Here is a 21,526-nt window from a genome sequence, read left to right as displayed (position 1 = left end):
GCAGTAGTTACAAGAGTTTAAATTAAATCATATTATTGCAGCGTAAGAAATAACGTTTCTAAGTCCACGGCTGATCAACTCGAGGAATGCTTCATCATCGGTAATTGTTACCGATTACCAGGTCTGACTACGAAATGATTGCTGCAAGCGGAGACTACCAAAGATGATAAATGGAATAAAAGTTTCATCGATTGTTTGTTTTGTTTTACACGGATTACTTTCGCAATCGAGATTATTGGTCCAAACAGATTACTAAATTTCAAATACCTTTAATTTCAGTATTCTTCGAGCGATTCTATCTCGAGGCGAATTCGTTAAAATGCTTTACGAAAATCAAGGGGTGGTTCGATTCGTAAAAAAAGATTTGACCCGCAAAGCGATTCTTAACGCGGTTCCCGCGCCACTTCCCGCACATCCTCTGGTCATTGGGGATGCTCCCCTATGCCGTGCTGGCCGTTAACGAGCAATCAAACCATGTGTGTGCGCGCGAGCGCAAGATACAGAAATTAGCTGGAGCAAAAGTTTCCTGTTTTACGAAAACATTTGACAAACTTTACGGTTCGATCGCGAACAGGTCCGACGCTTTCTAAAAATCTTGGCCAGGTTTGTAAAATTCGTAGGCGAACAAAGCATTTGAATACTTTTTTCGCTCGATACAAAATTGATCGCGAGGCGTGACACGAAAATTCCTGTACTTTTAAACACATCAGTTTGAACGCGTGGATCGATCGGTGACTGGTTTCTATCTGTAGTAGATGCTTCGGGATTTGTGTGAGTTAATGTCGATCATCCTGATGATCTATATTACGGAGTGTACCCAGAACGGATGTAGCGATAGATCGGTGTCACGTGAACCCTCCGGATATACTAGCTTCCTAGTCTTGCTCACCTACTTTATCAGACTCTTCCATTTCGTCGGAAAGTACAGAAATTTCGAACACGAGTAGAAAGTTTCGGCAACAGAGCGATTAATGAAAGAAAACCGATTGTTATTATAAGGTTAATATTAGGTAACAAATGTTTGGGATCTTGTTCGAATCAGTGTTATTAATTGGCGGTTTACGAATAACGGAAACACTTGTTGCACGATAGATCGTATAAGATTTCTGAAATTTTCTGTTTCTATCGCGTATATTCATAATTTCGTCGTATTTAAAAAATGAACGTACTTCCGTAACTGACCTGAAACGGAGCATTGCATTTATAAAGGGCAACTCAAAGCTCTTTCCGGGCATTAACGATCCTGACTAACTATTAATCGCAATTCTATTCGCAAACACGACTATATACTAGTATTTAATTTGATGTCTTCATATTATATCATTTATAGCTCTGGTTTAAATACAAATATCTTATGAATATGTTCAATTCAGTCAGTATATCAGATTCAGGTTAATTTTAACACAGTTTAGAACGATCGTATATCCGAAAATAATTAATTACGTCAAACAAGAATAACATAGATTGCTCACAAAATTCTAACAAGTGGTTTATCGTCAAAGACGTGATTATTTACAAAGCGTGTCTAATTACTAGAGAATTTGTTATGTATTGATAAAGCTCACATTAGACACTGCGTGCTATTTGCTTTTGAATTAAAGAAAAACGCAATTAAAATGATCCGTTCTACTTTGGGTAAAGATAAAGAATTAATAATATATAAAACCTGTAAAAAATAGTATCACAAGTTCCGAAGCAGCAATTTTGATCTCCCTGAGAGATTGCAATATTGAGAATGTCCTGGGCAACCAGAAAGGGTCGAGGACGAAGAATACGAGCAATTATCGAGTGAAAATTCTGTTAAAACTCAACAAAAATTTTCATTTTAATTTGGAGTATCCCCAAAAACAATAATTTCTCTTTTGTTTGAAAAATTAGGGCTGATCCAAAGCTGGATACATATGGGGCGTGTTCACCGAGTCTGGTTCCCTACGACAGTCACCTGTTCGGATCGCTGCAACAGCATTTGGAAGATACGCGCTTTAAATTGTTGGAAACGGTGTCAAAAAGCATCGAGATCACCAGCTTTCTTTGGTTAAGGGATTCGACGATTGTCCGAAAGATGAAACAAAGTAATGGCGATTATCGCCAAGGATAAAATATGTACGCATGGATAAGTACATAAATGTGAAACTTTTTGAAAGAAAAGGCACCGAAACAACTTCTAGGCCTGTATACATGCGCGCACATGTATCGGGACGGTGACAATAAAGAGCACAGCTTCGTCCAGATAGCCGTCAAACTTGATGATGATATACTGTTGCGATCTTGGTGACCCTCTTTCTCCTTGTTTTCCTCGTCCCCTCTTGCTCTCTGCGCGCGAGCAGGCACGAGTGAACGCGCGCGGAATAAACGCGTGACACCGATGTAAACGGCAAGGGTGGACCGGGGGAAAAAAAGGAAAAGGGGGATCCCCTGATTTCGTACCTCCGATATTTCAGCTAGTTCGCCGTCGAAAGCGAACACCCGATTCCAGTTCTGAGCGGGCCGGCCGAGCATTCGCACCGTCCCTCGAGACAGGCCTCGAAGCAGAAAGTTAACGGGGGAAAAAAGAAAGAGTATAAAAGACAAAACGAAACGCTCAGAGAGATCGAGGAACAGTTGCGATAATCTCTTCGTCGGTAATGTAGGTCGTTGGCGTCCACCAGGAACGAGAGAACCCATCAGCCCTTGATCGCGACGCTGCTTAGACCGATCGAGATTCTGCGAGACAAGAGTGTACACGTTCGCACCCTTTCGCTACGAGGATTCCCATCGACCCCGGAAATGCCGGCCGCTCGACGTGACCGATCAGTTGCGTGAAGGATCAAGAGTGCGGCAGTGCAGTGCGTACGCGATACACGATATTTGGGAAAAAAGTTCGGAAATCGACTGGCGTTTCTCTCGTGCGACTAGACATTCCTTCCTTTCCCTTCCACGAACCGCCGGGGAAACTTGCGAGGAAGAGGTGCCGCGCTGCCCGCGGAAACCACAACTCCCGAACGCCCCGAAGACAGTGTCGCGGAGATCGAAGATCGGTTACAAGTAGGTTTGTATGCGACGTTTACTTACGATCGGGAAGTAAGAGGTAACGCGGTCGATTCAATCGTCGTTATCGACCGAGAAATTTACGCAGTCGGTAAGGAGGAAAGATCGCATTAAGGGGGCTCGGTCGCGGATTAATGCTAGCCAAAAAATTCAAGATCACAGTGCGATGTGTCGGTTACGCGGTACAACGTATTCTCGGTTGATTAGAATATAGCTGTTTTTTATGAGCGTGGAAGAGGAAGAGGGTGATCGAAGATCGGTTACAAGTAGGTTTGTATGCGTCGTTTACTTACGATCGGGAAGTAAGAGGAAACGCGGTCGATAACACCGGACTTCGTCGATTCCGACCGTCGTTATTGACCGAGAAATTTACGCTGTCGGTAAGGAGGAAAGATCGCGGATTCGGCAAACAGGGCCCGATTAATGTTGGCCAAAAAATTCAAGATCACAGTGCGATGTGTCGGTTACGCGGAACAACGCATTCTCGGTTAATTAGAATATAGCTGTTTTTTATGAGCGTGGAAGAGGAAGAGGGAGCCGAGCAAATAGATCGGCCGCGAAGGGGCCGGGGAAGGATTGGCTCTGGGGGGACGCGTACAGGCTCGGGATATTCATTACAGGGTTCCCCAACCGGACATTCGTATTTAACCGTGTCGCATCGATGCTACTTTTCTGCCTTAATTCTTTCTTATTGATCTCGACGGCAGTGTCGTTATTGCGATGTCTTCCGATGTCGACCCTAGCAAAGAGATAACACGAGACGTTGCGCGCCGATTTCGATCAACTTTTATCGTTAAATACACAACAACAAACATAATTGAACCAACGAAAGAGTTTTGAAACTGATAGAATTCTTGATAGACTTATTATTTAATCTACATTTGTTGTACGTTGATAAATATTTAATAATTTTATTGTATCCTATTTAATTTGCCGGTAATAGAATTTTGCATTCTCTCTATAACGTAGCTCCGTTTTTCAGTTTTTAAAAAACTTTTTATATATGTAATTTGCGATTAAAATGCGTTTCTCCAAGTATAACTTGAAACGATCCGAATCGTAAGAATCTTGCATTCGTGTAATCCTTGATTCGCTGGGTTTCAAATTATCCGGGTGTTCTTGAATTTTCAAGGCTGATCACCTTCCGCAAATTTTTCCGCGCGACGAAACGCGAAACGCGTCCGGCTCCGAAAACAAAAGTCGGTCGAATCATTTTGCGGAAAATTGCGCGAGAACCTTGAGAATATCGCAAACGAAAGGGTCCGTGATGTTCCCTGCACGAGGCTAGATAAAAGTTCGACCTCGCGTTTTTAAGCATCGTTCGAGTGGATCGGAGGTGCACGAATTCTGACGCGTATTATTGTCGACAGAAATACTGTTATGTCTCCGCGGTAGTTCCGCGAGGTGTGGAGGAACACGCAAGCGGAAGCGGGAGAATCTTTTTACAGACAGGCGATAGAGAATTGTCAAAATGACGGAAGCATCGAGGGAACCCGAGCTCGCGGAGTCCGAAAGTCCCGACAAAACTGCTTTGAACTTGACGGCCTCGTCTAGCAAAACGAAGCCGCTTCCAGAACGAGGCACATGGAGCACCAAACTAGACTTCATTTTGAGCGTGGTAATTTTCCAAATTTCTTTAAACCCTCTTTGAGAATTCTGTTCACGCGATACGTGTACGTTACGAGCTGAATTCCCTCGTTAGGTTGGCCTGGCGATTGGTTTAGGAAACGTCTGGCGATTTCCATACCTCTGTTACAAAAATGGCGGTGGCGCATTCTTAATCCCGTACTTCTTGACGTTGGTGCTCGCTGGGATCCCGATGTTCTTCATGGAACTTGCCCTCGGTCAAATGCTCACCGTGGGCGGCCTCGGTGTCTTCAAAATAGCGCCGCTTTTTAAGGGTATTGGATACGCTGCAGCTGTCATGTCCTGTTGGATGAACGTCTACTATATCGTGATCCTTGCCTGGGCTATCTTCTACTTCTTCATGTCTATGCGTAGCGGTTCGTTTTACTGTAACTTACGTTCGATTAAAAAGTGAACGTCCAACACGTTCCATTAAATATTAACGGAATCAAGTGAACGTATTTGTTTTTATTTTATCATTCGATCAGAATTACCTTGGGGAAGCTGCAATAACGCCTGGAACACGAAGAACTGCGTGAACCCCTACGACAGAAATTCATTGATATGTTGGCACAAAATTACTATGCATCAAAGTATTCTTAGTAGCGTTAAAATGTGTACCGTCAATAACGTCAACATAACAGTCTCGGAACTCACCGACCCGGTTAAAGAATTTTGGGAGTAAGTTCGATCAGGTTTAACGGAAAGGCGAGAAACAGCCTGATCCTCTTAAATACGAAAATTCTGGGAAACTTGTTTCTTTTTTTTTTCCAGACGACGAGCGCTCCAGATCAGCGAGGGCGTGGAGTACGTGGGAAACATTCGCTGGGAATTAGCTGGTACTCTTCTTCTGGTCTGGATTCTCTGTTACTTCTGCATTTGGAAGGGTGTAAAGTGGACTGGCAAGGTCGTTTATTTTACCTCTCTTTTCCCTTACGTTCTGCTCACAATTCTTTTGATTCGTGGAATCACTTTACCCGGTGCCATGGAGGGCATCCGATTTTACATCAGTCCGAATCTTTCTAAACTGAAAGAGTCAGAGGTAAATGTGCTACAATTCTCGACTTAAGTTTATCGTTTACTTCTTAACAAAAAACTTACTGGATTTTTCAGGTGTGGATAGACGCGGTCACACAAATTTTCTTCTCGTACGGATTGGGTTTAGGCACGCTGGTCGCTCTCGGTAGTTACAACAAGTTCACGAACAATGTCTACAAGGACGCTTTGATCGTGTGCTCGGTGAACTCGTCGACGAGCATGTTCGCTGGTTTTGTAATATTCTCTGTAGTTGGCTTCATGGCCCACGAGCAACAGAAGCCTGTCGCCGAAGTTGCCGCGTCCGGTCCAGGATTGGCTTTCTTGGCTTATCCATCGGCCGTTCTTCAACTTCCTGGAGCGCCTCTCTGGTCTTGCCTGTTTTTCTTCATGCTTCTTCTTATAGGTCTAGATTCTCAGTTTTGCACCATGGAAGGGTTTATTACTGCGATGGTAATATATTTATTAATTCTCGTACCAATAGCTACTACGTACAGGGTGTTCGACAACCTTTCGAAAAAAATTTCTAAAGGCCAAAATAAGACGAAAATCAAGAATACTAATTTGTTAATTGGGCCTTCGTTAAAAAGTTATTAACGTTTAAAGTTCCGCTTGTAGAACGGCGATCTGCAAACAGCTGCGCGCGCAATAGTGGTTCTCAGTTACCATCAGAAACTCTACTTACCGACGTATCGACAGCGTTGTAGTTTTGTGAGTGAGAACCACTATCGCGTGCACGCGGCTGTAAACGTTAATAACTTTTTAACGTAGCCTCAATTAACAAATTAGTATTCTTGATTTTCAACTTATTTTGCCCTCTAAAATCTCCCATTAAATTTTTTCCGAAAGGTTGCCGATTGAAATTCACTTCCGACGAAAAGTAAAACCGAACAAATGATTTAAAATTAAGGTGGACGAATGGCCGCAGCTGCTTCGTCGACGCAAGGAGATCTTCATTGCGATCGTTTGCGTGCTATCGTACATTATCGGATTATCGTGCATATCCCAGAGCGGCATGTACGTTTTCCAGATTCTCGATTCGTACGCCGTTTCTGGATTCTGTCTTCTTTTCTTAATTTTCTTCGAGTGCATATCAATAAGCTGGGCATTCGGTGTTAACCGATTTTACGACGCTATCAGAGACATGATAGGCTACTATCCCCTCATGTGGTGGAAACTTTGTTGGACGATTACTACCCCGATGATTTGTGTTGTAAGTTGATAGTATTTTTTTTTTGTTATAAATAAGTTAAAAAGAAAGCATAAAATTTGTGTCCTTCCACGAGAAGGCACAGCGTGTTTACATCTTCACTCTTGCTGCAATACGCTGACTGGCTGTCACCGATCTTCGTCACCGTTTTCGACCAATATCTGTGAGTCAGCAGACTGCAACAGGAGGGGGGGATTATAAACACGCTGTGTCTTTTTCTCGCGGAAGAATTGTACATAATGTAAGATGCGTTCGAGACGATGAACTACTGTTTCTATCCTGGTTTGTTTTTATAAATACAATTCTACCTTTCACGTTAATGTCATTAACTTGATTGTGACCTTCGGTAACAGGGCGTCTTCATTTTCAATCTGGTACAATGGACACCTGTAAAATATTTAGATTATGAATATCCATGGTGGTCGCATGTGCTTGGCTGGATGACAGCCTTGTCGTCGATGCTCTGTATACCTGGTTACATGTTTTATGCCTGGATGACAACGCCAGGGGACATCTCAACGGTAAATCGCGAACATCTAAACATTTTACTTTGATAAATTTCCAAGACGACGAAAAATGGTTTTTCAATCTCGTTTTCAATTTTTTCTTTTTTTTTTTTATAGAAATACAAGCTGTTAGTACGAATAGAAGATGACGTAGCGAGCCTACGAATGAAAATGGGCCAGCCATCGCTCGAGCTAACACCGCTTTAACTGCCACGGATTTATTTCAATTCCGAAAGGAATTTATCTTCCTGGTTCTTCCTACTTCCTGACTATCATTAATTTAACTGACTAACTGTAACAACGTCATTTTTATGTTATCACTTTCGTGTAACTTTTCGTAGAAATAACGTTCTTTCGTCGATTCGGAAAGAACTTTTATCGTGTTCCTTTTAGCGAACAAAATTTGAATTATTTAAACAACAGTGTTTCGTTCTTTTTGTTTTTGTTTTTTTTTTTTTTTTTTTATTGTGAACGTAGTAATTGTTAGACTTTTATCCAATGAATAAGGAAGCTTTCGTTTAAAATTACGAGACGACTAAAGTGTTCAGAAATTGTGTTTAGTATGTTGGCTTAAGTGTATTTAGATTAATTAATATTAATATTATTATAAATACGTGAAATTTTCGGTGTACGCGAATAGTTCGCAAAAACTGTTATACGCTTAAACTATGGATCGATGCGATTTTACGTGCTCAAAAATTTAATTGTAATGATAGAGAATCCGCGGTACTTTGCGAACGTTCGAAATTGCCAAAACTATTTGCGTAAGCCTAATCACAAATTTAGCTAACTTATTTTAGCATTATCGGGCATGTACGGTAAATGAAAATAACTGCACATCTTGAATTTAATTATAAAATATCACATATCTACGCTGCCGTAGTTATTACGTTTTGCTGTTCGATCGATAGATAAGTCGTAATATTTTTTATGATCAAAAGGATATCTCGACTTATGTGCGATTTTACGGAAGCTGTACATGCAAATTTTATTCTTAATAAAAATTGTAGATTTGAATAGGAGCAATGTGGTAATGTATTCGTTATATTATTGATAAGAAAATCGTTATCTGCGTGCATTAGACTCGGACGAGACAAATATTTGGAACGTTTTTTTGATAAAATCCACTGTATATTTAATTGAAAATTATAATTAATTATTTTACTGGTGTCTATTGTAGTTACATATATTACGCGCATTTTACTTGTAGGAAATGCAAGAGAAATAAAGAACAAATAAGAGGAAAGGATCTGTACAACAAAATTCTCTTTTGGTAAATAAAGATGATCGCTGATAATTATTTGAAGTTTTAGTGCGACATATAATTACTTTTATACCTTCTGTTGATGCATTACATGTGCATAGGTACACGTTGAATGCCACGTGATAGATTTAATATAGCAAAGGCATGTATGTATACATATACTTACAATCAGATGCACAGTTATGCTTTTGAGTTTTCTTCGAATGGTTTGTTCCATAGTTTTTCTATAAATTTTCTGTGAAAATGTTTTAAAATATTTTGTACGATATACAGCAATTATCGTTTCATAACAGTTGACAATTTGCGGTCGATCGAAGAAAAATATTCAAAATTTCTTAAACATCAAGATGGCAGTGCAGTTTATCTAACGGGTGCAAAATATTTAGGAACTATGCAGTTTGTGATTAGGTTTCGGTCTTGCATTGAATTGACAATTTCATGTGCTTTGAAAGATAACTAAAATTTCAATAATATTGATTCTCGCGTTTTGTGATTAATAAATATTTGTGACAAAACGAATTATTTCACTGGGTGCACGTAATAAGTAACATGATAGAAAAAAATGAAGATGATACCGAGAACGATAACAATCTTGACAGGATAAAATTAGTAGCTGATAAGAGGACTTTTTTGGAGAAACAGTTTTTTCAGGTACTTTTAATCTACTATTATTGTTTTCTTGTTTAATCGATCTGTGTTTATAAAATAACAATTTTAAGGTTAAGTTCATTGAACTATTTTCACAAAAATTGCTTATACTTGGATTACTTTTTTTTTCAATAGTTTGTTATCATGTTATTAATTAAAGGTTCAGAGAGAAATTAAGGTGTCATTTGCTCGCCTAGCACAAACATTGTATGCTAGAGAAAAACAACTTTTGCGACAGTCTGAAGCGATTTACAGACAACAAGTATCTTTGGCATTATCTAGCCAAGAAATCCTTCTACCGTCTATAACAATACTGGACGAAAGAAATATCCTTGAGGAACAAATCAAACAATTTGGAAGAATAGAGCTGACAGGTTCTAATTCAACAGCTATAACTAATTTAGAACCATATAAAATTGAGGAATACCAAGACATTAATAAAGACCATGTCAGTTTCGACAAGTCCATAAAAAATTCAGAAATTATTTCTTCCAATACAAAGATGGAATTTTCGTCTACGGCAGAAGACAAAAAGATGGAAATTGTTTCTGGCGAATTAAAAACTTTCAGTGTAATAAGTTTAATGGAAAAATCAAATAATATTGCCGATTTTCTAGAAAAAGATTCTGAAGAAATGCTTGACCAGTCTTCGAACACAAACTCAGAATTTCAAAAAACTGACTTTAATCATCAAAGTATCAATATAGATGAACAAGAAGATGGAAAACATTTCAGAAATTCTGGAAGAAACATTATGGAAGAACAACATAATTCTTATGAACTTCCAGAGCAAGTTCAGCAGTGGTTAGACCAAATTGTTCTGGAAACAGAAATAGAACCTACCATCCACGAAGTAGAAAAGCTACCTGAAATATCAGAGACATATGTGTATACAAACCTCCAATTAGAAACTTAAAATAGATATTTAGTTGAGCGTCCAATCAACCCACCATACAATTTTTTATAATTTATACTTTCTTCGTTCTTCTAGAGATAAAAAGATATCTCTTCCTGGGATCAAACCTTTCATCACAATTGCATAGTTCATATTCATGTTTACCTTCTCCATGTACTTGATTATATTTATTTATTTATATGTTAAACTAACACTAATTAATTACGAAATGTTCGTGTTAGTAATTAAGGAGTAATATTACTATCAATTACAAGCAAATTTGTAATGCTGTCAGTATTGGGAAGCTATTAATTATAAGGATTTTCAAAAAATAATTTATTACTTATTACTAGTGACTTTATTACCCGTGAAGCAAAGTAGTAATTTAGTGTTATTTTACTAGTGTTAATGTGCACAAACAGTGATATTAAAACAATTTTAAACATGTTAATTACATCGTAATGTTAACGAGACTACAGTATCTTTTAATTAGTTAATACTATTTAAACAATAATCAAATTACGATCAATGTGTGTAGTTATATTTTAAACTCCTTCTGCTTATCAACAATTGAAAGCTTTTTAATTTTCTACTCCTTTTTCTAACTATTCTTAAATGTTTTTTACAAAATAAAAAATAATAAAAAAAAAAAAAAGAAGTAGCTATAAATTTTTCACAGAATTCAAGTAAGCGGCAAAGACAGTAAAATTAACGTTTTAATTGGATGTTAATCGGTTAGTTCTATATGTAATCCTTAACCCCTTATTGCCTGATATATTATATACTTCTTGTAATATTTCCATTTTTATGTACATAATCGTTATAGTACGAAGTACAGCTTATTTAGTAAACATAAATAAATAAAGGCAATTTGAACCTGAGATATATTTGTACTCTATGTTTTAAAAAATGTTAGCAAAACATCAGCGACTAGGATTGAATATGGGTCATAAGGAAGGAAATAGGTTGTGAGCATGCCTTCCCTGGAACCTCAAGGTTATACATTTAATCCATCATTTTAACGATACTTGATAGAAGACCCAATCCTCGAAGAAAGAGGGTATAAAAGCACTATTTTTAGTAAAAGTTACTGGTAGACAGAGTTGTGAAAGAACCTGCTCGTACATTTCTAGCGATTCAGGACAAGACGCTCCATTGCCCTGTAACATAAAACAAAAATTATTTTTAAAAATAATTCTCAAGTAATAATATGAATTTTTATATAATCGATTCGCTACATAAACAGTAAGTAATTAAAAATACAAAGAGTTAGTAATCTTAATAATGCAGTAATGAATAAAGATCTATACCAAATGTACATACATGAGTCATATACTTTCCAGTTGGTTTTAAAACTTTCACCGTAGAGTTTAGGATAAGTCGAATAAAATCCCATGCATCACCATGTGGAGTAGTGCTGATCGGTATGTCCGTAAGATCACCGAAGACGTAGTCAAATTGTCGACCTTCCTCTATCATATGTGCTAAAGTTTTTGCACAATCTCCAACAATGATCTATAAATTTCGAATTTTTCATTAAACATAATCGTCATATTTATTTTTAGTTCGTAAAATTAATGTTACTTGGCTTTTAAAACCTACTTCATAGTTTTCTCCCTTTCTTTTATCCAGACAATCTCCACATATGCTCCTCATATGTTGACTACAGGCTTTTATAACAATATCATCAATCTGAAAATAGAAAAATTATTTTTTAGTAAAATACGATACACAATTCTTGATATTATAGGAGCATAATTTATTCTCGTGTAAATTTAGTTTAACATACTTCCAGCATTGTAACGAATTTTGGTTTTTCCTTAAGCAATTCCCACAGCAACCCACCATCTCCTCCTCCTAAAATAACTATTTCCTTTCCTGTGTAATTCTCCTTTCCACGTTGCATCAGAGTTTCTGTATATATAAGGTCTGCTTCAGACATATCTAAAAATTGAACAGCTTAGCGTCAGACATTTTCTAATTTTAAATGTCTTTCAATCTGATTTACAAACAAAATTTTGTTATTTCTTACTCTGTAATTCATCAAGAACCAACAAATTCCCTAATGACTTCGAGTGTACAATTTGCACTTTTTGATAAGGAGAGCGTGCCTCAAAGATCAATTTATCTATATCATATTCAAGCAGTCTGTCATCTTAAAAAAAAAAAGAAAGGACAATAGTATAAAAATCTTAAAAACTTGCATAATTTAAATAATCGCATAACAAAGCATTTAACTCGCTTGCATCAAGAAGAAATGAAATGCGTTTAATCATACCTATTATCGAATGTAGAATAATCCGCAAAAGACGACCCTTTTGAAATTCGTATATATTAATTTAATCTACGACATCAATATCTAATCGATAGATTCGTATCAACAATTTCGGTTATTCCAGATCGTCACGCTGTTTGCAAATTGTTCTGCATTCGATATATACATACAGGTAACTCGATACTTGTAGAATATTCCACACTTACAATTAGTGACGTGAGCGAAAGGTTTTACGTGAAATGTCTTGCTTCTTGATGCAAATGGATGAATAGATACATGCGATGCAAAGCGCAAATTTGTTAAAAGAACTAATAACTTCTTGCATCCAAAATAAAATGAATAACAATTTAAGTATCGAGGACTGGGGAGTTTCGTGCGCATATTACCACGCAAAAGCAGACATTTCTTTTGAAGTAACATTTCGAATTTTGTTAAAATTTCGATACATTGTAGTCTTCTTTTTTAAAATAAATTATAACCGCTGAACAAACAAATATATAAAATTGAACAATGTATTGCAAAATTCGAAATGCTGCTTTAAAAAGTTTTCGATATCGCATGGAATGAGCTAGCTTTAAAAATTAATGTTAGAAGATACAATTCTTAGTGTCATTAGTGATTCTAAAATACATTTACTTTATGTTTCTTTTTGTATTTGTCGCTTATTTGACAAACCATTTACATTTATATAAACAGTTGCATGAATACTGCAACAAAACGGATAAAGTGCATGATACAGTGACGATTTATTTGATGTGAAGAATTATCAAGGATAATATACGGTTTCAGTAATCGTAACGTAATGAAGATCGACATTTTCATCACGCGAAAAATAACGAAAATGAGTTGGAAGCAGTTTTCGTTAACGACGCACGATAAATTTAAAAACAAATTGTGCGGACATAGACTTCAACTTGTACCGTAAACAGAATAATAAATAAAAAAACTCACCGGCGGTAGGAAAGTATCTCTCAAAAGGTCCACCGCGTTTAATTGGTGAAAGCGTGTGCGAACGCGTAGAGGCTGCTGCCGCCTGCAACGCTGTCTCCAATTCTCTGGTCAACTAAAGGTGGCCGCGACAAGCGAACCGACGAATAAAAAAAAAACAGAAACTATCTTGTTAAACCAATCGGAACCACTCTCCTTTTTACGTATGTGTCAAGAGTCATTTCAAATCCCTTTGCGGAAGAACCAAAAAGAAACACCAGGGAATAACACGCACCGACCGGAAAAAAATTAATCAATTGAACCTGTTGGCGTTTTAGAGTGCAACAGAAACGATTCGCACATTTATAAGGTGCTATAGAAAACTAAGTATGGGAACTAATTGGGGAAGCGGTTTCTACCTGATAGTGTCAGATAGAGGTCATATATGGTTCCTCGCCTTACTGGTGGCAGGCACTTGCTGCGTTGGCTATTCAGAGCCATCGCAACGTCCGCTTCCAGGTATCGCCACTGCTACAAGGTCCTTTTTATTACACGTGTTTCTTTTGCATATAGTAAAATTTCTACTTATTTCTATAATGGCACTCATTGATTGATGATATTTTAGTATATTAACCTTGCAACTTTAATTCTCAACAACAAATGTTGATACGTGAGAATCGTGAATTATTTTAAGAAATTGTTTCTTTGCGCATAGATGTTTAAGTTTCCAAAAATATACTTAATATGACCATTCTGATGTCTTACAAACAAATTATAATATGTAACAAGATGTACCTTGTAATGACCCCATATTTGAGAGATACCAAAGTGATTTTGTTTTCAATACCCATGAGAGGCAACTAAATATTATAAAGTTTGTAACTAGATGCTGCAAAATAATGATGGTAATTAACATAAGTGACTATACCTCAAAATTCAAGAGCGCTTCCTCATCATCTCTTTTATAATACTCAATGTTAAGGGTGACCAAGCCTTCCATATATCCTCGAACAGTAATCAAACTACCTTTAGGACCAGTATAAAGTACTAAAAGACTTCCGTCAATGTTTGATTCAGTTAATGGTTTTAGACCATCAAAGTGTTCTCTCAGTACATTAGCGATTGCTAATTTTAGATTAGAACGTTTTTCTACATCTGCTATCACATTTGATGGAATTGTGAAATCCAGAAGTATAGTATGGGCAACCATCGTGTATGAACCTAAAATAATTTTCATTATCTGTTAGTACAAAAATATTAATCATCGCAAAATAAGTTTAATAGAACACTAGTACAAAAAAATATGATTAAAGTGTTTGATTAAATTAAATTAAAAATTATTTAATGCGGAATATTAGTTAATGTTAATACCAGTGTATTAGTATCAAATTATTGTAAAGTCAAGGAACCCTATTTTCACAATTCCTATACAAATCCTTGGATTGCATAAACATAAATTTATTTATCAAGAATTTTGTATTTAAGCATTTCCTAAAAAAGAAAAAAGTTTTAAGGTTATGGTGAACAATTTATAAGAACAAATAGGTTAATTTAACTTCATTAATGGTTCAATTGCAAATAATATACTGATCAACCACATAAACAAACACATCGATAAACTCTCATTTTATTTAATAATAAATCATTTTCTTACCGCGTTCAAAATTGTCTACTTTATCTTTTTTTTTATTATGAATAATATTTGTAGAATTGTACGAAATTGATTTTGAGTTTGTTTTTACGAAAAATTACATGATTTTAATATCAATAGATATCACATGTATTTAAATTATTATCGAAATACACTTATATAAAATCGAAATATACGAATACTTGCTGAACTACTTCATGTACGTAATCGAAAATCACATGTATGATCAACCTCAAACCAAAAATATAACAGTTAAGTAAAAAGATAGCAATTAATCAAATACAATTTTTTAATGTACTTGTATAGGAACTACAAAATATTTAATAAATCAAATTAGCTTTTCATTGTAATATTGTAAACATTTATGAGTAGTGTTAAATTGAGCAATTTTATTAGTTAATATTGTCAATGTAGGCAGTAATTACACTTACAAATTAGAATGTAGTAATCCTGAATTATAAGAATATTCGTTAGATAAAAATGCTTCCGTGACACAGATTGGCACAGATCACCGTGTCGCTCTACGTATGTATCAGTGCTACCAATTATTTATAGACAAAAATTTCTAGATCAATCTAGGCCTACGCGTGAAATCCAACACCATTTAAACGAAATTAAAACCACTTCATGCAATTACGTATTATTGATTGAATTTAATTAATTCATAGAGACACGTATCGATTTCGAGAATTTTCAAGCCGATTGTTAATATTTCAGAAAAGAAATTAATTTATTTGTTTATATTACAAAAACAACTTATCTTAATAAAAAACTGATATTTTAATCGCTAATATTATCGCCTTGATTGTCATCTTCTCTTCCGCTTTCTGAAACACTTCCGGAATTTGATTCCTCATCCGACTCTTTAAGAACCCTTCCTTTAGTGTTTTTCTTCGTTCGGAGAGTTTCAAAATCTGAACCTTCCTCGTCCGATGAATATATGTTTGATGCTAAAAATATAAAAGCACTTGTATACTCTTGAATTATTTATGTAAAATACTTTGTTTGCTTTATTCGTGTTTGTTACATATAATTTACCTTTAACAGGAGCACTTATTATTCCCTTTTTATACTTATTCTTAATTGCTGCAAGGGAAATGGCACCTTCATCATCCGAACCATCATCATGATAAGCATCACCGCCATATCCACCAACAGATCTCGTAGCACTTCTACTGCCTGTAGCACTCTTTTTTGTCTTACTTTGAACTCTCATCGCCATACGTAATTTCTCCTCTTCTTTCTAAAAGTCATAATGATTTTAGCATTAAAATGAATTTATCTTATTAAAGAAAAAATTAAATCGATTAAACATGACTCACTTTGATCATTTCATATCTATTTTGATCTGGATTGGTTCCTACTTGCGACAATACTTTTATACCAGAAGTCTTTTGCGATCTATCTGCGAGCGACATTGTCATCTTTCTATGAGTGAAGGATTCTGTAGAATGTGGACGGAATGTCAACTTAGTCCTAAATACTGCTTGACCCTGAAGACCTGTTCCTTGACGGATGTACAGATGGTTGTGATCACCTTGAAGCGGCTGCTTGTATACATCAAAGATTTCGGAACCCAAGTGTAAAGACATGCTGCCATCAGACCATTTTACAAATCTGGCATTGCTTTCCTTGGCAACTTTACCCTGTTCATCAAAAATTTCTTTCCAACGAAGAGTATTCTCAACTTTCAACTTTAATCTAGCTCGACCTTCTTCATCTAAAGTTTCCTCTTCATCAATCTCATCTTCATATGTCTCCGTATCAAATGGCCGTGTTTCTACCGAAAGGAAGTTTGGAAGCTTCACGAAATGTATTTCACGACCCAAATCAGTTGTAATTTTCGGAATTTCAACATCGATTCTAGTTTCCGGCGGAGGTTCAGGCTCTTCTTCCTTTTCCTTATCTACATCCTAAAATTAATCGAACAATCAATGAATTAAAATTTACATCTTTTAATAAATTTTTAACCAATATATTCTATACATACATCTTCTATGACTGCCTGATTAGGACCTTCCCCACCACTGTCAGATCTGCCTATGCTCCTACTCCTACTTCTGCTTCTACTTCTACTTTTGCTTCTGCTTCTGCTTCTACTTCTACTTCTGCTTTTACTTTTACTTCTACTTCTACTACGGCTCTTCTCTTTTCTTTCTTCATCCTTGTCTTTTTCATCATCCGTACTAATGTCACTAGCATCTCCAAAAAGAGCATCCGCTGTTGGGGCTACAGCTTCTTTTTCTGCTGTTTCACTTTCTGAATCAGAGTCTATTAACGGCTTTGCTCTTTTAACTAAATCTTCTGGTTCTGAAGCAGAGCCACTATTATCTTCTTTTTGAACCGGACTTCCTTCTCTATCACTATCATTAGATTTTGTACTACCTGTAACATAATAAAGAGATTAATATACGTTTTATTTTCAAAATGACAACTGATTAATAGTTTTTCTAGTTATCGAACCTCTTGTTTTTAATGATTTTTCAGATTCATTATCATCCTTATTTTCTTCAGAGCTGTCTGGTTTCTGTTCAGAATCTGTAGGTTCGGTTCTTGCATTACCAGGAGAATTTACCATTCTGAAAATATTAATATAAATTATTTGAAAATATTGAATTGCCACTTTCTAGATATAAATTAACAATGTAAGATTATAAATTAATTACTAACCCTGTAGATTTTGGACTTTCTGACGTCCTCTCTTGCGGAGAACATGATCTTGATCTTTGCGAATCGCTATTATTCGATACAATTGATTTTGGAGTACCGCTTCTGGACCTCCGAGAACCAGACTTTTCACTTCGTACAGATCCAACGCTTGAATGTCTGGAACCTGATTTAGTTGGAGATGGACTTTTGGAATTATGTCTGAAGTTTACTTGTTCTTCTATAGATTGACTACTAGATCTAGAAGTATTGCTATAACTTGATCTAGAGGATGCTGACTGATTGTCTGATTCTGAACCTAAGAATTTATATGAATATTATTTTCGAGACAATAAAAAAGCACAACTTATTAATCTAATTAAACAATTTTATGATGCATAGAAAATATTATTATTGAATTAACAGTGGTATTCTTTTTACCTGAATCGCCACTGGAATCACGTAAGTTTTTTCTTATTGGCGACATTTTTTGTTTTCTTAAAGAAAAATTAACATTTAAAAATAAAATCTTAAACTATTACATATTTCGAACTGTATCATAAAGTCAATAGGTTGAAAGATAGGTCAGTCTAATCAACGTATAGAAATGGTTGGTAAATGTAGTCCAATCACTAGCTAGCAGTGTGGCCAGATTTGGCATAATTGAGTGCATCGACGGCGACACTAGTAACGACGAACTTCCTTAACGTCTAACAGAGTGGTAGACTGGTAGGGAACATATCCTTCCGCACGAGCCATGTAATAATTGAGCTGCTCAATTACAATCATTTTTGGAGAACGTACATACTGCCGAAATCCTATGCCCTTTCGAAAAAAACGTTCGAGTAGGTGCTGAAATTTTTCGGCGAAATTGAAATTTCAAATCGTTAAAAAAAAATTATTTTCAGTTGCGGGGGTCAGCCACAATCATTTTTGGTTAATAGACATACCCCCGAAATCCTAGGCACTTTCGAGAAAAAAATTCGAATAGGTAGACAAATTTTTCGGCGAAAATTAAAATATTTCAAATCTTTCTGAAAAAATTATTTTCGGTTGCGGGGGTCAATTATAATCATTTTTGGTCAACAGACATACCCCCGAAATCCTACGCACTTTCGAGAAAAAAATTCGAATAGGTAGACAAATTTTTCGGGGAAAATTAAAATATTTCAAATCTTTCTGAAAAAATTATTTTCGGTTGCGGGGGTCAATTACAATCATTTTTGGTCAACAGACATACCCCCGAAATCCTAGGCACTTTCGAGAAAAAAATTCTTTTCCGAAAATGTGAGGTTAAAAATGTTGCCCTGAAATTCCATGCGTATATTTTGGAGAATTTTAAAATTCTCCATATGCTACATTCATATGCTACATATTGTTAAAAATTGTTCAAACTATTGAGTTGTAATATTAAATAGTGCTAAGTTTTATTTATACATGTTATTTTATTATTATACTACAAATATTAGAGTTCGTTCGTTCAAAGTATTATTAAAGAATCAATATAAGTTTGAAGTGGCAATAAACATGTTAAAATATTAAAAAATAAAATTCAAATTTAAGCGATTCGTCTGCTAATCTAAATAGCCCATCATCGATGTCTTTAAGGTCTGAATGTGTAGGTACGTTGACCGTGTCCGACAGCGATGGAGTGTGGAGTAGAATATTCTTACGAATAGGTTATATTTAAAGTATTTATCAATCAAATAAATGTCGAATCATCAAAGTTAATTGCAACGGTTATCGATACTGCATTAGACGCAGTTACAACATGCAACAATGAAGAAACTCAACGAATTATTCTCAATCTGCTTCTTATTGCAATATTTGTACGGTGTTTGTACGACTCACTTGCTCATAAATGTCAAAAATCAGGTACAAACTTATGCGATTCGTTTTGTCATCAATAATTTTGTTAATCGAAATAAATGTAGTTGTGAAAATAATTCTTTGTAAAACATTAAATGATATATTTTTTTACCGAACTAGTTAATCACATTAACCTAAAAAGAAAAGTAGAATTTACAATATAAGCATTTAAGAACGAATAATTGTACGTCATTTGTTTTTTCCCGTTTTATAGGGTGGTGATATCCTATTGGAAACAATTTCATCCAATGTTACGGAAGATGTAATTACTTTAGAATTTCAATGCTCAGATGGTACTCTGGTGACACAGCTTATTGACTTCAAAAATGTAACTATTTGTTTTAAAATCAATTGTCTTGTTAATATGTTTTATACATATTTAAATCATATTTAAAATTTCTCTATAGGAAGTACAGATTATAAAAGCTTTGGTTCTCGGCGAGGAAGAACGCGGCCAAAACCAGTATCAAGTTTTGTGCTTTGTGAATCACTTTTTCAAAGTGGATTTTATATCCTCCGATGCAATGTCTAAATTGCGACAAAAAAATCCAGGCACTGTTCGTGTAGCAGAAGAAGATAAGGGTCATGTAAATTATACCATGGACCTATTCTTGGACGTGTCCGAATCAAAAGATATTTCTAAACACATTGCAAGCCTTTGTGGGGAAGCTGCAGGATCTGCTTATACTAGAAACGAGGACATAAAACAGTGGATTCAAAGACCTGGTAAGTTGCATTAATTCATTTGCATTGGGAAACCTAATACAGTAGTGCCCACATAACTGACCGCATTTTTGCCCACATAAATGACCGCGGTCGGTCCCGAGCGTGGTCACTTATGTGGGCACTACTGTATTATAGTATCACCACGAGTGAAATAATCCGCAGGCATTGAGTTACCTGTATCATCAAATATGGGACAATATGTATAGTGATTTGGAAAAGTAATATGCGAACAGTACAAGCCAAGTGTCAGCCAAGTGTTAATGTCATACATTGTTCCAAGCATATTTTAGTTTACTGATTCTAATAAGTTTTAAAATGGCCGTTGTTTGCGGAATAGTGCAATGCTCTGTGATATTAGTTTTTTTTTTTAAATTCCGAGATCGTATGTAAAATGTTATTCTCAATTCATTAGGCTCCTCTGAACTTTCACTTATGGCGGCTGTGTACAACTTTAGCACAAACTCCATAACACAACAAAGTACAAATGATTCGAGATCATTATTTGTGACAAGATGTTCTGACACATCTAATATGTGGGCACCATGCACATGTTCATTAGAGTTATGTATTGGGTGGTATCCGTGCGGTTTAAAATTCTGCAAGAGCAAAGGTGATGGTAAAAAAGTAGCCACCCCTTATAAATGTGGTATTAAAACTTGTAAAAAATGTTTTATATTCTCATATTATTCTAAAATGAAACAAAATTGTTTGTGGGACGAATGACACATAAGGACTATGTAGATATGTAGATTTTGATTTAAAAAGAAGGGTTAGGTTGTTCAAAGGGTTCTTCGTTCGAATGATACCCGCGGCCGATTGACATGAAATTTGGAGAGGCTAGGTGGTGGATGCTAAATATAAAATTTTAAATCAATCAAATTAGATTAAGTTTGGCTGTTTTTTATTTCGTCGAGTGAGAGTCCGATTTTTGCGTACTATTTCTATCAAAAGCAAAATCAGACTCGCGGTTTTACTGTTTCTCGTTTAGCTAGGCTGGTAATAGAGTCGGCTATGAAATTACTTAATTCTCGAAGATAAAATTTTACATTTGACATCCTTCCAAATTTCATATCGATCAACTACGGGTGCCATTTCGAAGAATATCCGTTCGAAGTATAAAAATCTGTAACTATTTTCTGCAGAATAACTTACCATTTTTACGTCAACAAAAATCGTGTACAGTCATATTCAATGAAATTTTCTCTTTTTTTATTTGGGGAA

The 21,526-nt window shown here is 35.8% G+C and overlaps 5 protein-coding genes and 2 long non-coding RNA genes across 14 annotated transcripts; 3 read left to right on the top strand and 4 right to left on the bottom strand.

Moving 5' to 3' along the window:
- The first annotated feature begins 2,497 nt into the window (after window positions 1-2,497).
- On the top strand, window positions 2,498-7,947 carry LOC122399363 (sodium- and chloride-dependent GABA transporter 1-like). Of its 3 annotated transcripts, none has more exons than XM_043400002.1 (9): window positions 2,498-3,024; window positions 4,398-4,645; window positions 4,730-5,030; window positions 5,142-5,334; window positions 5,428-5,695; window positions 5,767-6,141; window positions 6,599-6,901; window positions 7,252-7,419; window positions 7,522-7,947. In XM_043400002.1, exons 2-9 carry the CDS (start codon window positions 4,499-4,501, stop codon window positions 7,609-7,611), a joined length of 1,845 nt encoding a protein of 614 aa, XP_043255937.1. In that variant the 5' UTR covers window positions 2,498-3,024; window positions 4,398-4,498; the 3' UTR covers window positions 7,612-7,947. The 3 variants fall into 3 exon arrangements, with proteins under 3 accessions (XP_043255937.1, XP_043255935.1, XP_043255936.1); XM_043400000.1 differs by having other exon boundaries at window positions 2,498-3,028; XM_043400001.1 differs by lacking the exon at window positions 2,498-3,024 and having other exon boundaries at window positions 3,490-4,645.
- LOC122399367 lies at window positions 4,913-5,483 on the bottom strand. Its single transcript, XR_006259265.1, has 3 exons — window positions 5,311-5,483; window positions 5,148-5,196; window positions 4,913-5,046 (listed from the first exon to the last, which is right to left on the bottom strand). It is a non-coding gene; the product is annotated as an uncharacterized LOC122399367 (long non-coding RNA).
- LOC122399368 lies at window positions 6,008-7,468 on the bottom strand. The gene is made up of 3 exons (XR_006259266.1): window positions 7,370-7,468; window positions 7,207-7,285; window positions 6,008-6,133 (listed from the first exon to the last, which is right to left on the bottom strand). It is a non-coding gene; the product is annotated as an uncharacterized LOC122399368 (long non-coding RNA).
- A 24-nt stretch (window positions 7,948-7,971) lies between the features above and the next one.
- LOC122399366 lies at window positions 7,972-10,840 on the top strand. Its single transcript, XM_043400010.1, has 2 exons — window positions 7,972-9,319; window positions 9,477-10,840. The coding sequence occupies exons 1-2, from the start codon at window positions 9,218-9,220 to the stop codon at window positions 10,230-10,232; spliced, it is 858 nt and encodes a 285-aa protein (XP_043255945.1). The 5' UTR covers window positions 7,972-9,217; the 3' UTR covers window positions 10,233-10,840.
- Window positions 10,841-10,969: 129 nt separating this feature from the next.
- LOC122399365 (spermine synthase) lies at window positions 10,970-15,594 on the bottom strand. 6 transcript variants are annotated; one of them, XM_043400004.1, is made up of 9 exons: window positions 15,496-15,578; window positions 14,785-14,904; window positions 14,342-14,634; window positions 13,833-13,944; window positions 12,244-12,366; window positions 12,001-12,155; window positions 11,814-11,903; window positions 11,535-11,726; window positions 10,970-11,371 (listed from the first exon to the last, which is right to left on the bottom strand). In XM_043400004.1, exons 3-9 carry the CDS (start codon window positions 14,621-14,623, stop codon window positions 11,225-11,227), a joined length of 1,101 nt encoding a protein of 366 aa, XP_043255939.1. In that variant the 5' UTR covers window positions 14,624-14,634; window positions 14,785-14,904; window positions 15,496-15,578; the 3' UTR covers window positions 10,970-11,224. The 6 variants fall into 6 exon arrangements, with proteins under 6 accessions (XP_043255939.1, XP_043255943.1, XP_043255944.1 ...); XM_043400003.1 differs by lacking the exon at window positions 13,833-13,944 and adding an exon at window positions 13,438-13,549 and having other exon boundaries at window positions 10,976-11,371; XM_043400006.1 differs by lacking the exons at window positions 13,833-13,944; window positions 15,496-15,578 and adding exons at window positions 13,438-13,549; window positions 15,068-15,197 and having other exon boundaries at window positions 10,976-11,371.
- A 250-nt stretch (window positions 15,595-15,844) lies between these two features.
- LOC122399389 (another transcription unit protein) lies at window positions 15,845-18,280 on the bottom strand. Its single transcript, XM_043400043.1, has 7 exons — window positions 18,152-18,280; window positions 17,735-18,029; window positions 17,528-17,643; window positions 17,055-17,449; window positions 16,387-16,977; window positions 16,103-16,307; window positions 15,845-16,014 (listed from the first exon to the last, which is right to left on the bottom strand). Exons 1-7 carry the CDS (start codon window positions 18,195-18,197, stop codon window positions 15,845-15,847), a joined length of 1,818 nt encoding a protein of 605 aa, XP_043255978.1. The 5' UTR covers window positions 18,198-18,280.
- Window positions 18,281-19,354: 1,074 nt separating this feature from the next.
- Window positions 19,355-21,518, top strand: LOC122399524 (out at first protein). Its single transcript, XM_043400263.1, has 4 exons — window positions 19,355-19,585; window positions 19,794-19,907; window positions 19,987-20,305; window positions 20,718-21,518. The coding sequence occupies exons 1-4, from the start codon at window positions 19,490-19,492 to the stop codon at window positions 21,026-21,028; spliced, it is 840 nt and encodes a 279-aa protein (XP_043256198.1). The 5' UTR covers window positions 19,355-19,489; the 3' UTR covers window positions 21,029-21,518.
- The last annotated feature ends 8 nt before the right edge of the window (window positions 21,519-21,526 follow it).

This window comes from Colletes gigas, unplaced genomic scaffold, assembly GCF_013123115.1.
Source record: "Colletes gigas isolate AHSC1104 unplaced genomic scaffold, ASM1312311v1 Colletes_gigas_Sc00013, whole genome shotgun sequence".
Taxonomy (NCBI): domain Eukaryota; kingdom Metazoa; phylum Arthropoda; class Insecta; order Hymenoptera; family Colletidae; genus Colletes; species Colletes gigas.
This window is presented reverse-complemented; position numbering and strand designations above follow the sequence as displayed.

Excerpts from the sequence above, each read along its gene's own strand:
- LOC122399363 (XM_043400002.1), top strand. The coding sequence starts at position 4,499 with ATGACGGAAGCATCGAGGGAACCCGAGCTCGCGGAGTCCGAAAGTCCC. Across the intron at positions 5,335-5,427 it reads CCGGTTAAAGAATTTTGGGA|ACGACGAGCGCTCCAGATCA; the intron begins GTAAGTTCGATC and ends TTTTTTTTCCAG. Across the intron at positions 6,902-7,251 it reads CTACCCCGATGATTTGTGTT|GGCGTCTTCATTTTCAATCT; the intron begins GTAAGTTGATAG and ends CTTCGGTAACAG.
- LOC122399366 (XM_043400010.1), top strand. The coding sequence starts at position 9,218 with ATGATAGAAAAAAATGAAGATGATACCGAGAACGATAACAATCTTGAC. Across the intron at positions 9,320-9,476 it reads TGGAGAAACAGTTTTTTCAG|GTTCAGAGAGAAATTAAGGT; the intron begins GTACTTTTAATC and ends TATTAATTAAAG.
- LOC122399365 (XM_043400007.1), bottom strand. The coding sequence starts at position 14,623 with ATGGTTGCCCATACTATACTTCTGGATTTCACAATTCCATCAAATGTG. Across the intron at positions 12,156-12,243 it reads GGTTCTTGATGAATTACAGA|ATATGTCTGAAGCAGACCTT; the intron begins GTAAGAAATAAC and ends TTCAATTTTTAG. Across the intron at positions 11,904-12,000 it reads AATTCGTTACAATGCTGGAA|ATTGATGATATTGTTATAAA; the intron begins GTATGTTAAACT and ends TTCTATTTTCAG.
- LOC122399389 (XM_043400043.1), bottom strand. The coding sequence starts at position 18,197 with ATGTCGCCAATAAGAAAAAACTTACGTGATTCCAGTGGCGATTCAG. Across the intron at positions 16,978-17,054 it reads ATCAGGCAGTCATAGAAGAT|GATGTAGATAAGGAAAAGGA; the intron begins GTATGTATAGAA and ends GATTAATTTTAG. Across the intron at positions 16,015-16,102 it reads AATAAGTGCTCCTGTTAAAG|CATCAAACATATATTCATCG; the intron begins GTAAATTATATG and ends TTATATTTTTAG.
- LOC122399524 (XM_043400263.1), top strand. The coding sequence starts at position 19,490 with ATGAAGAAACTCAACGAATTATTCTCAATCTGCTTCTTATTGCAATAT. Across the intron at positions 19,586-19,793 it reads TCATAAATGTCAAAAATCAG|GGTGGTGATATCCTATTGGA; the intron begins GTACAAACTTAT and ends CCCGTTTTATAG. Across the intron at positions 19,908-19,986 it reads AGCTTATTGACTTCAAAAAT|GAAGTACAGATTATAAAAGC; the intron begins GTAACTATTTGT and ends ATTTCTCTATAG.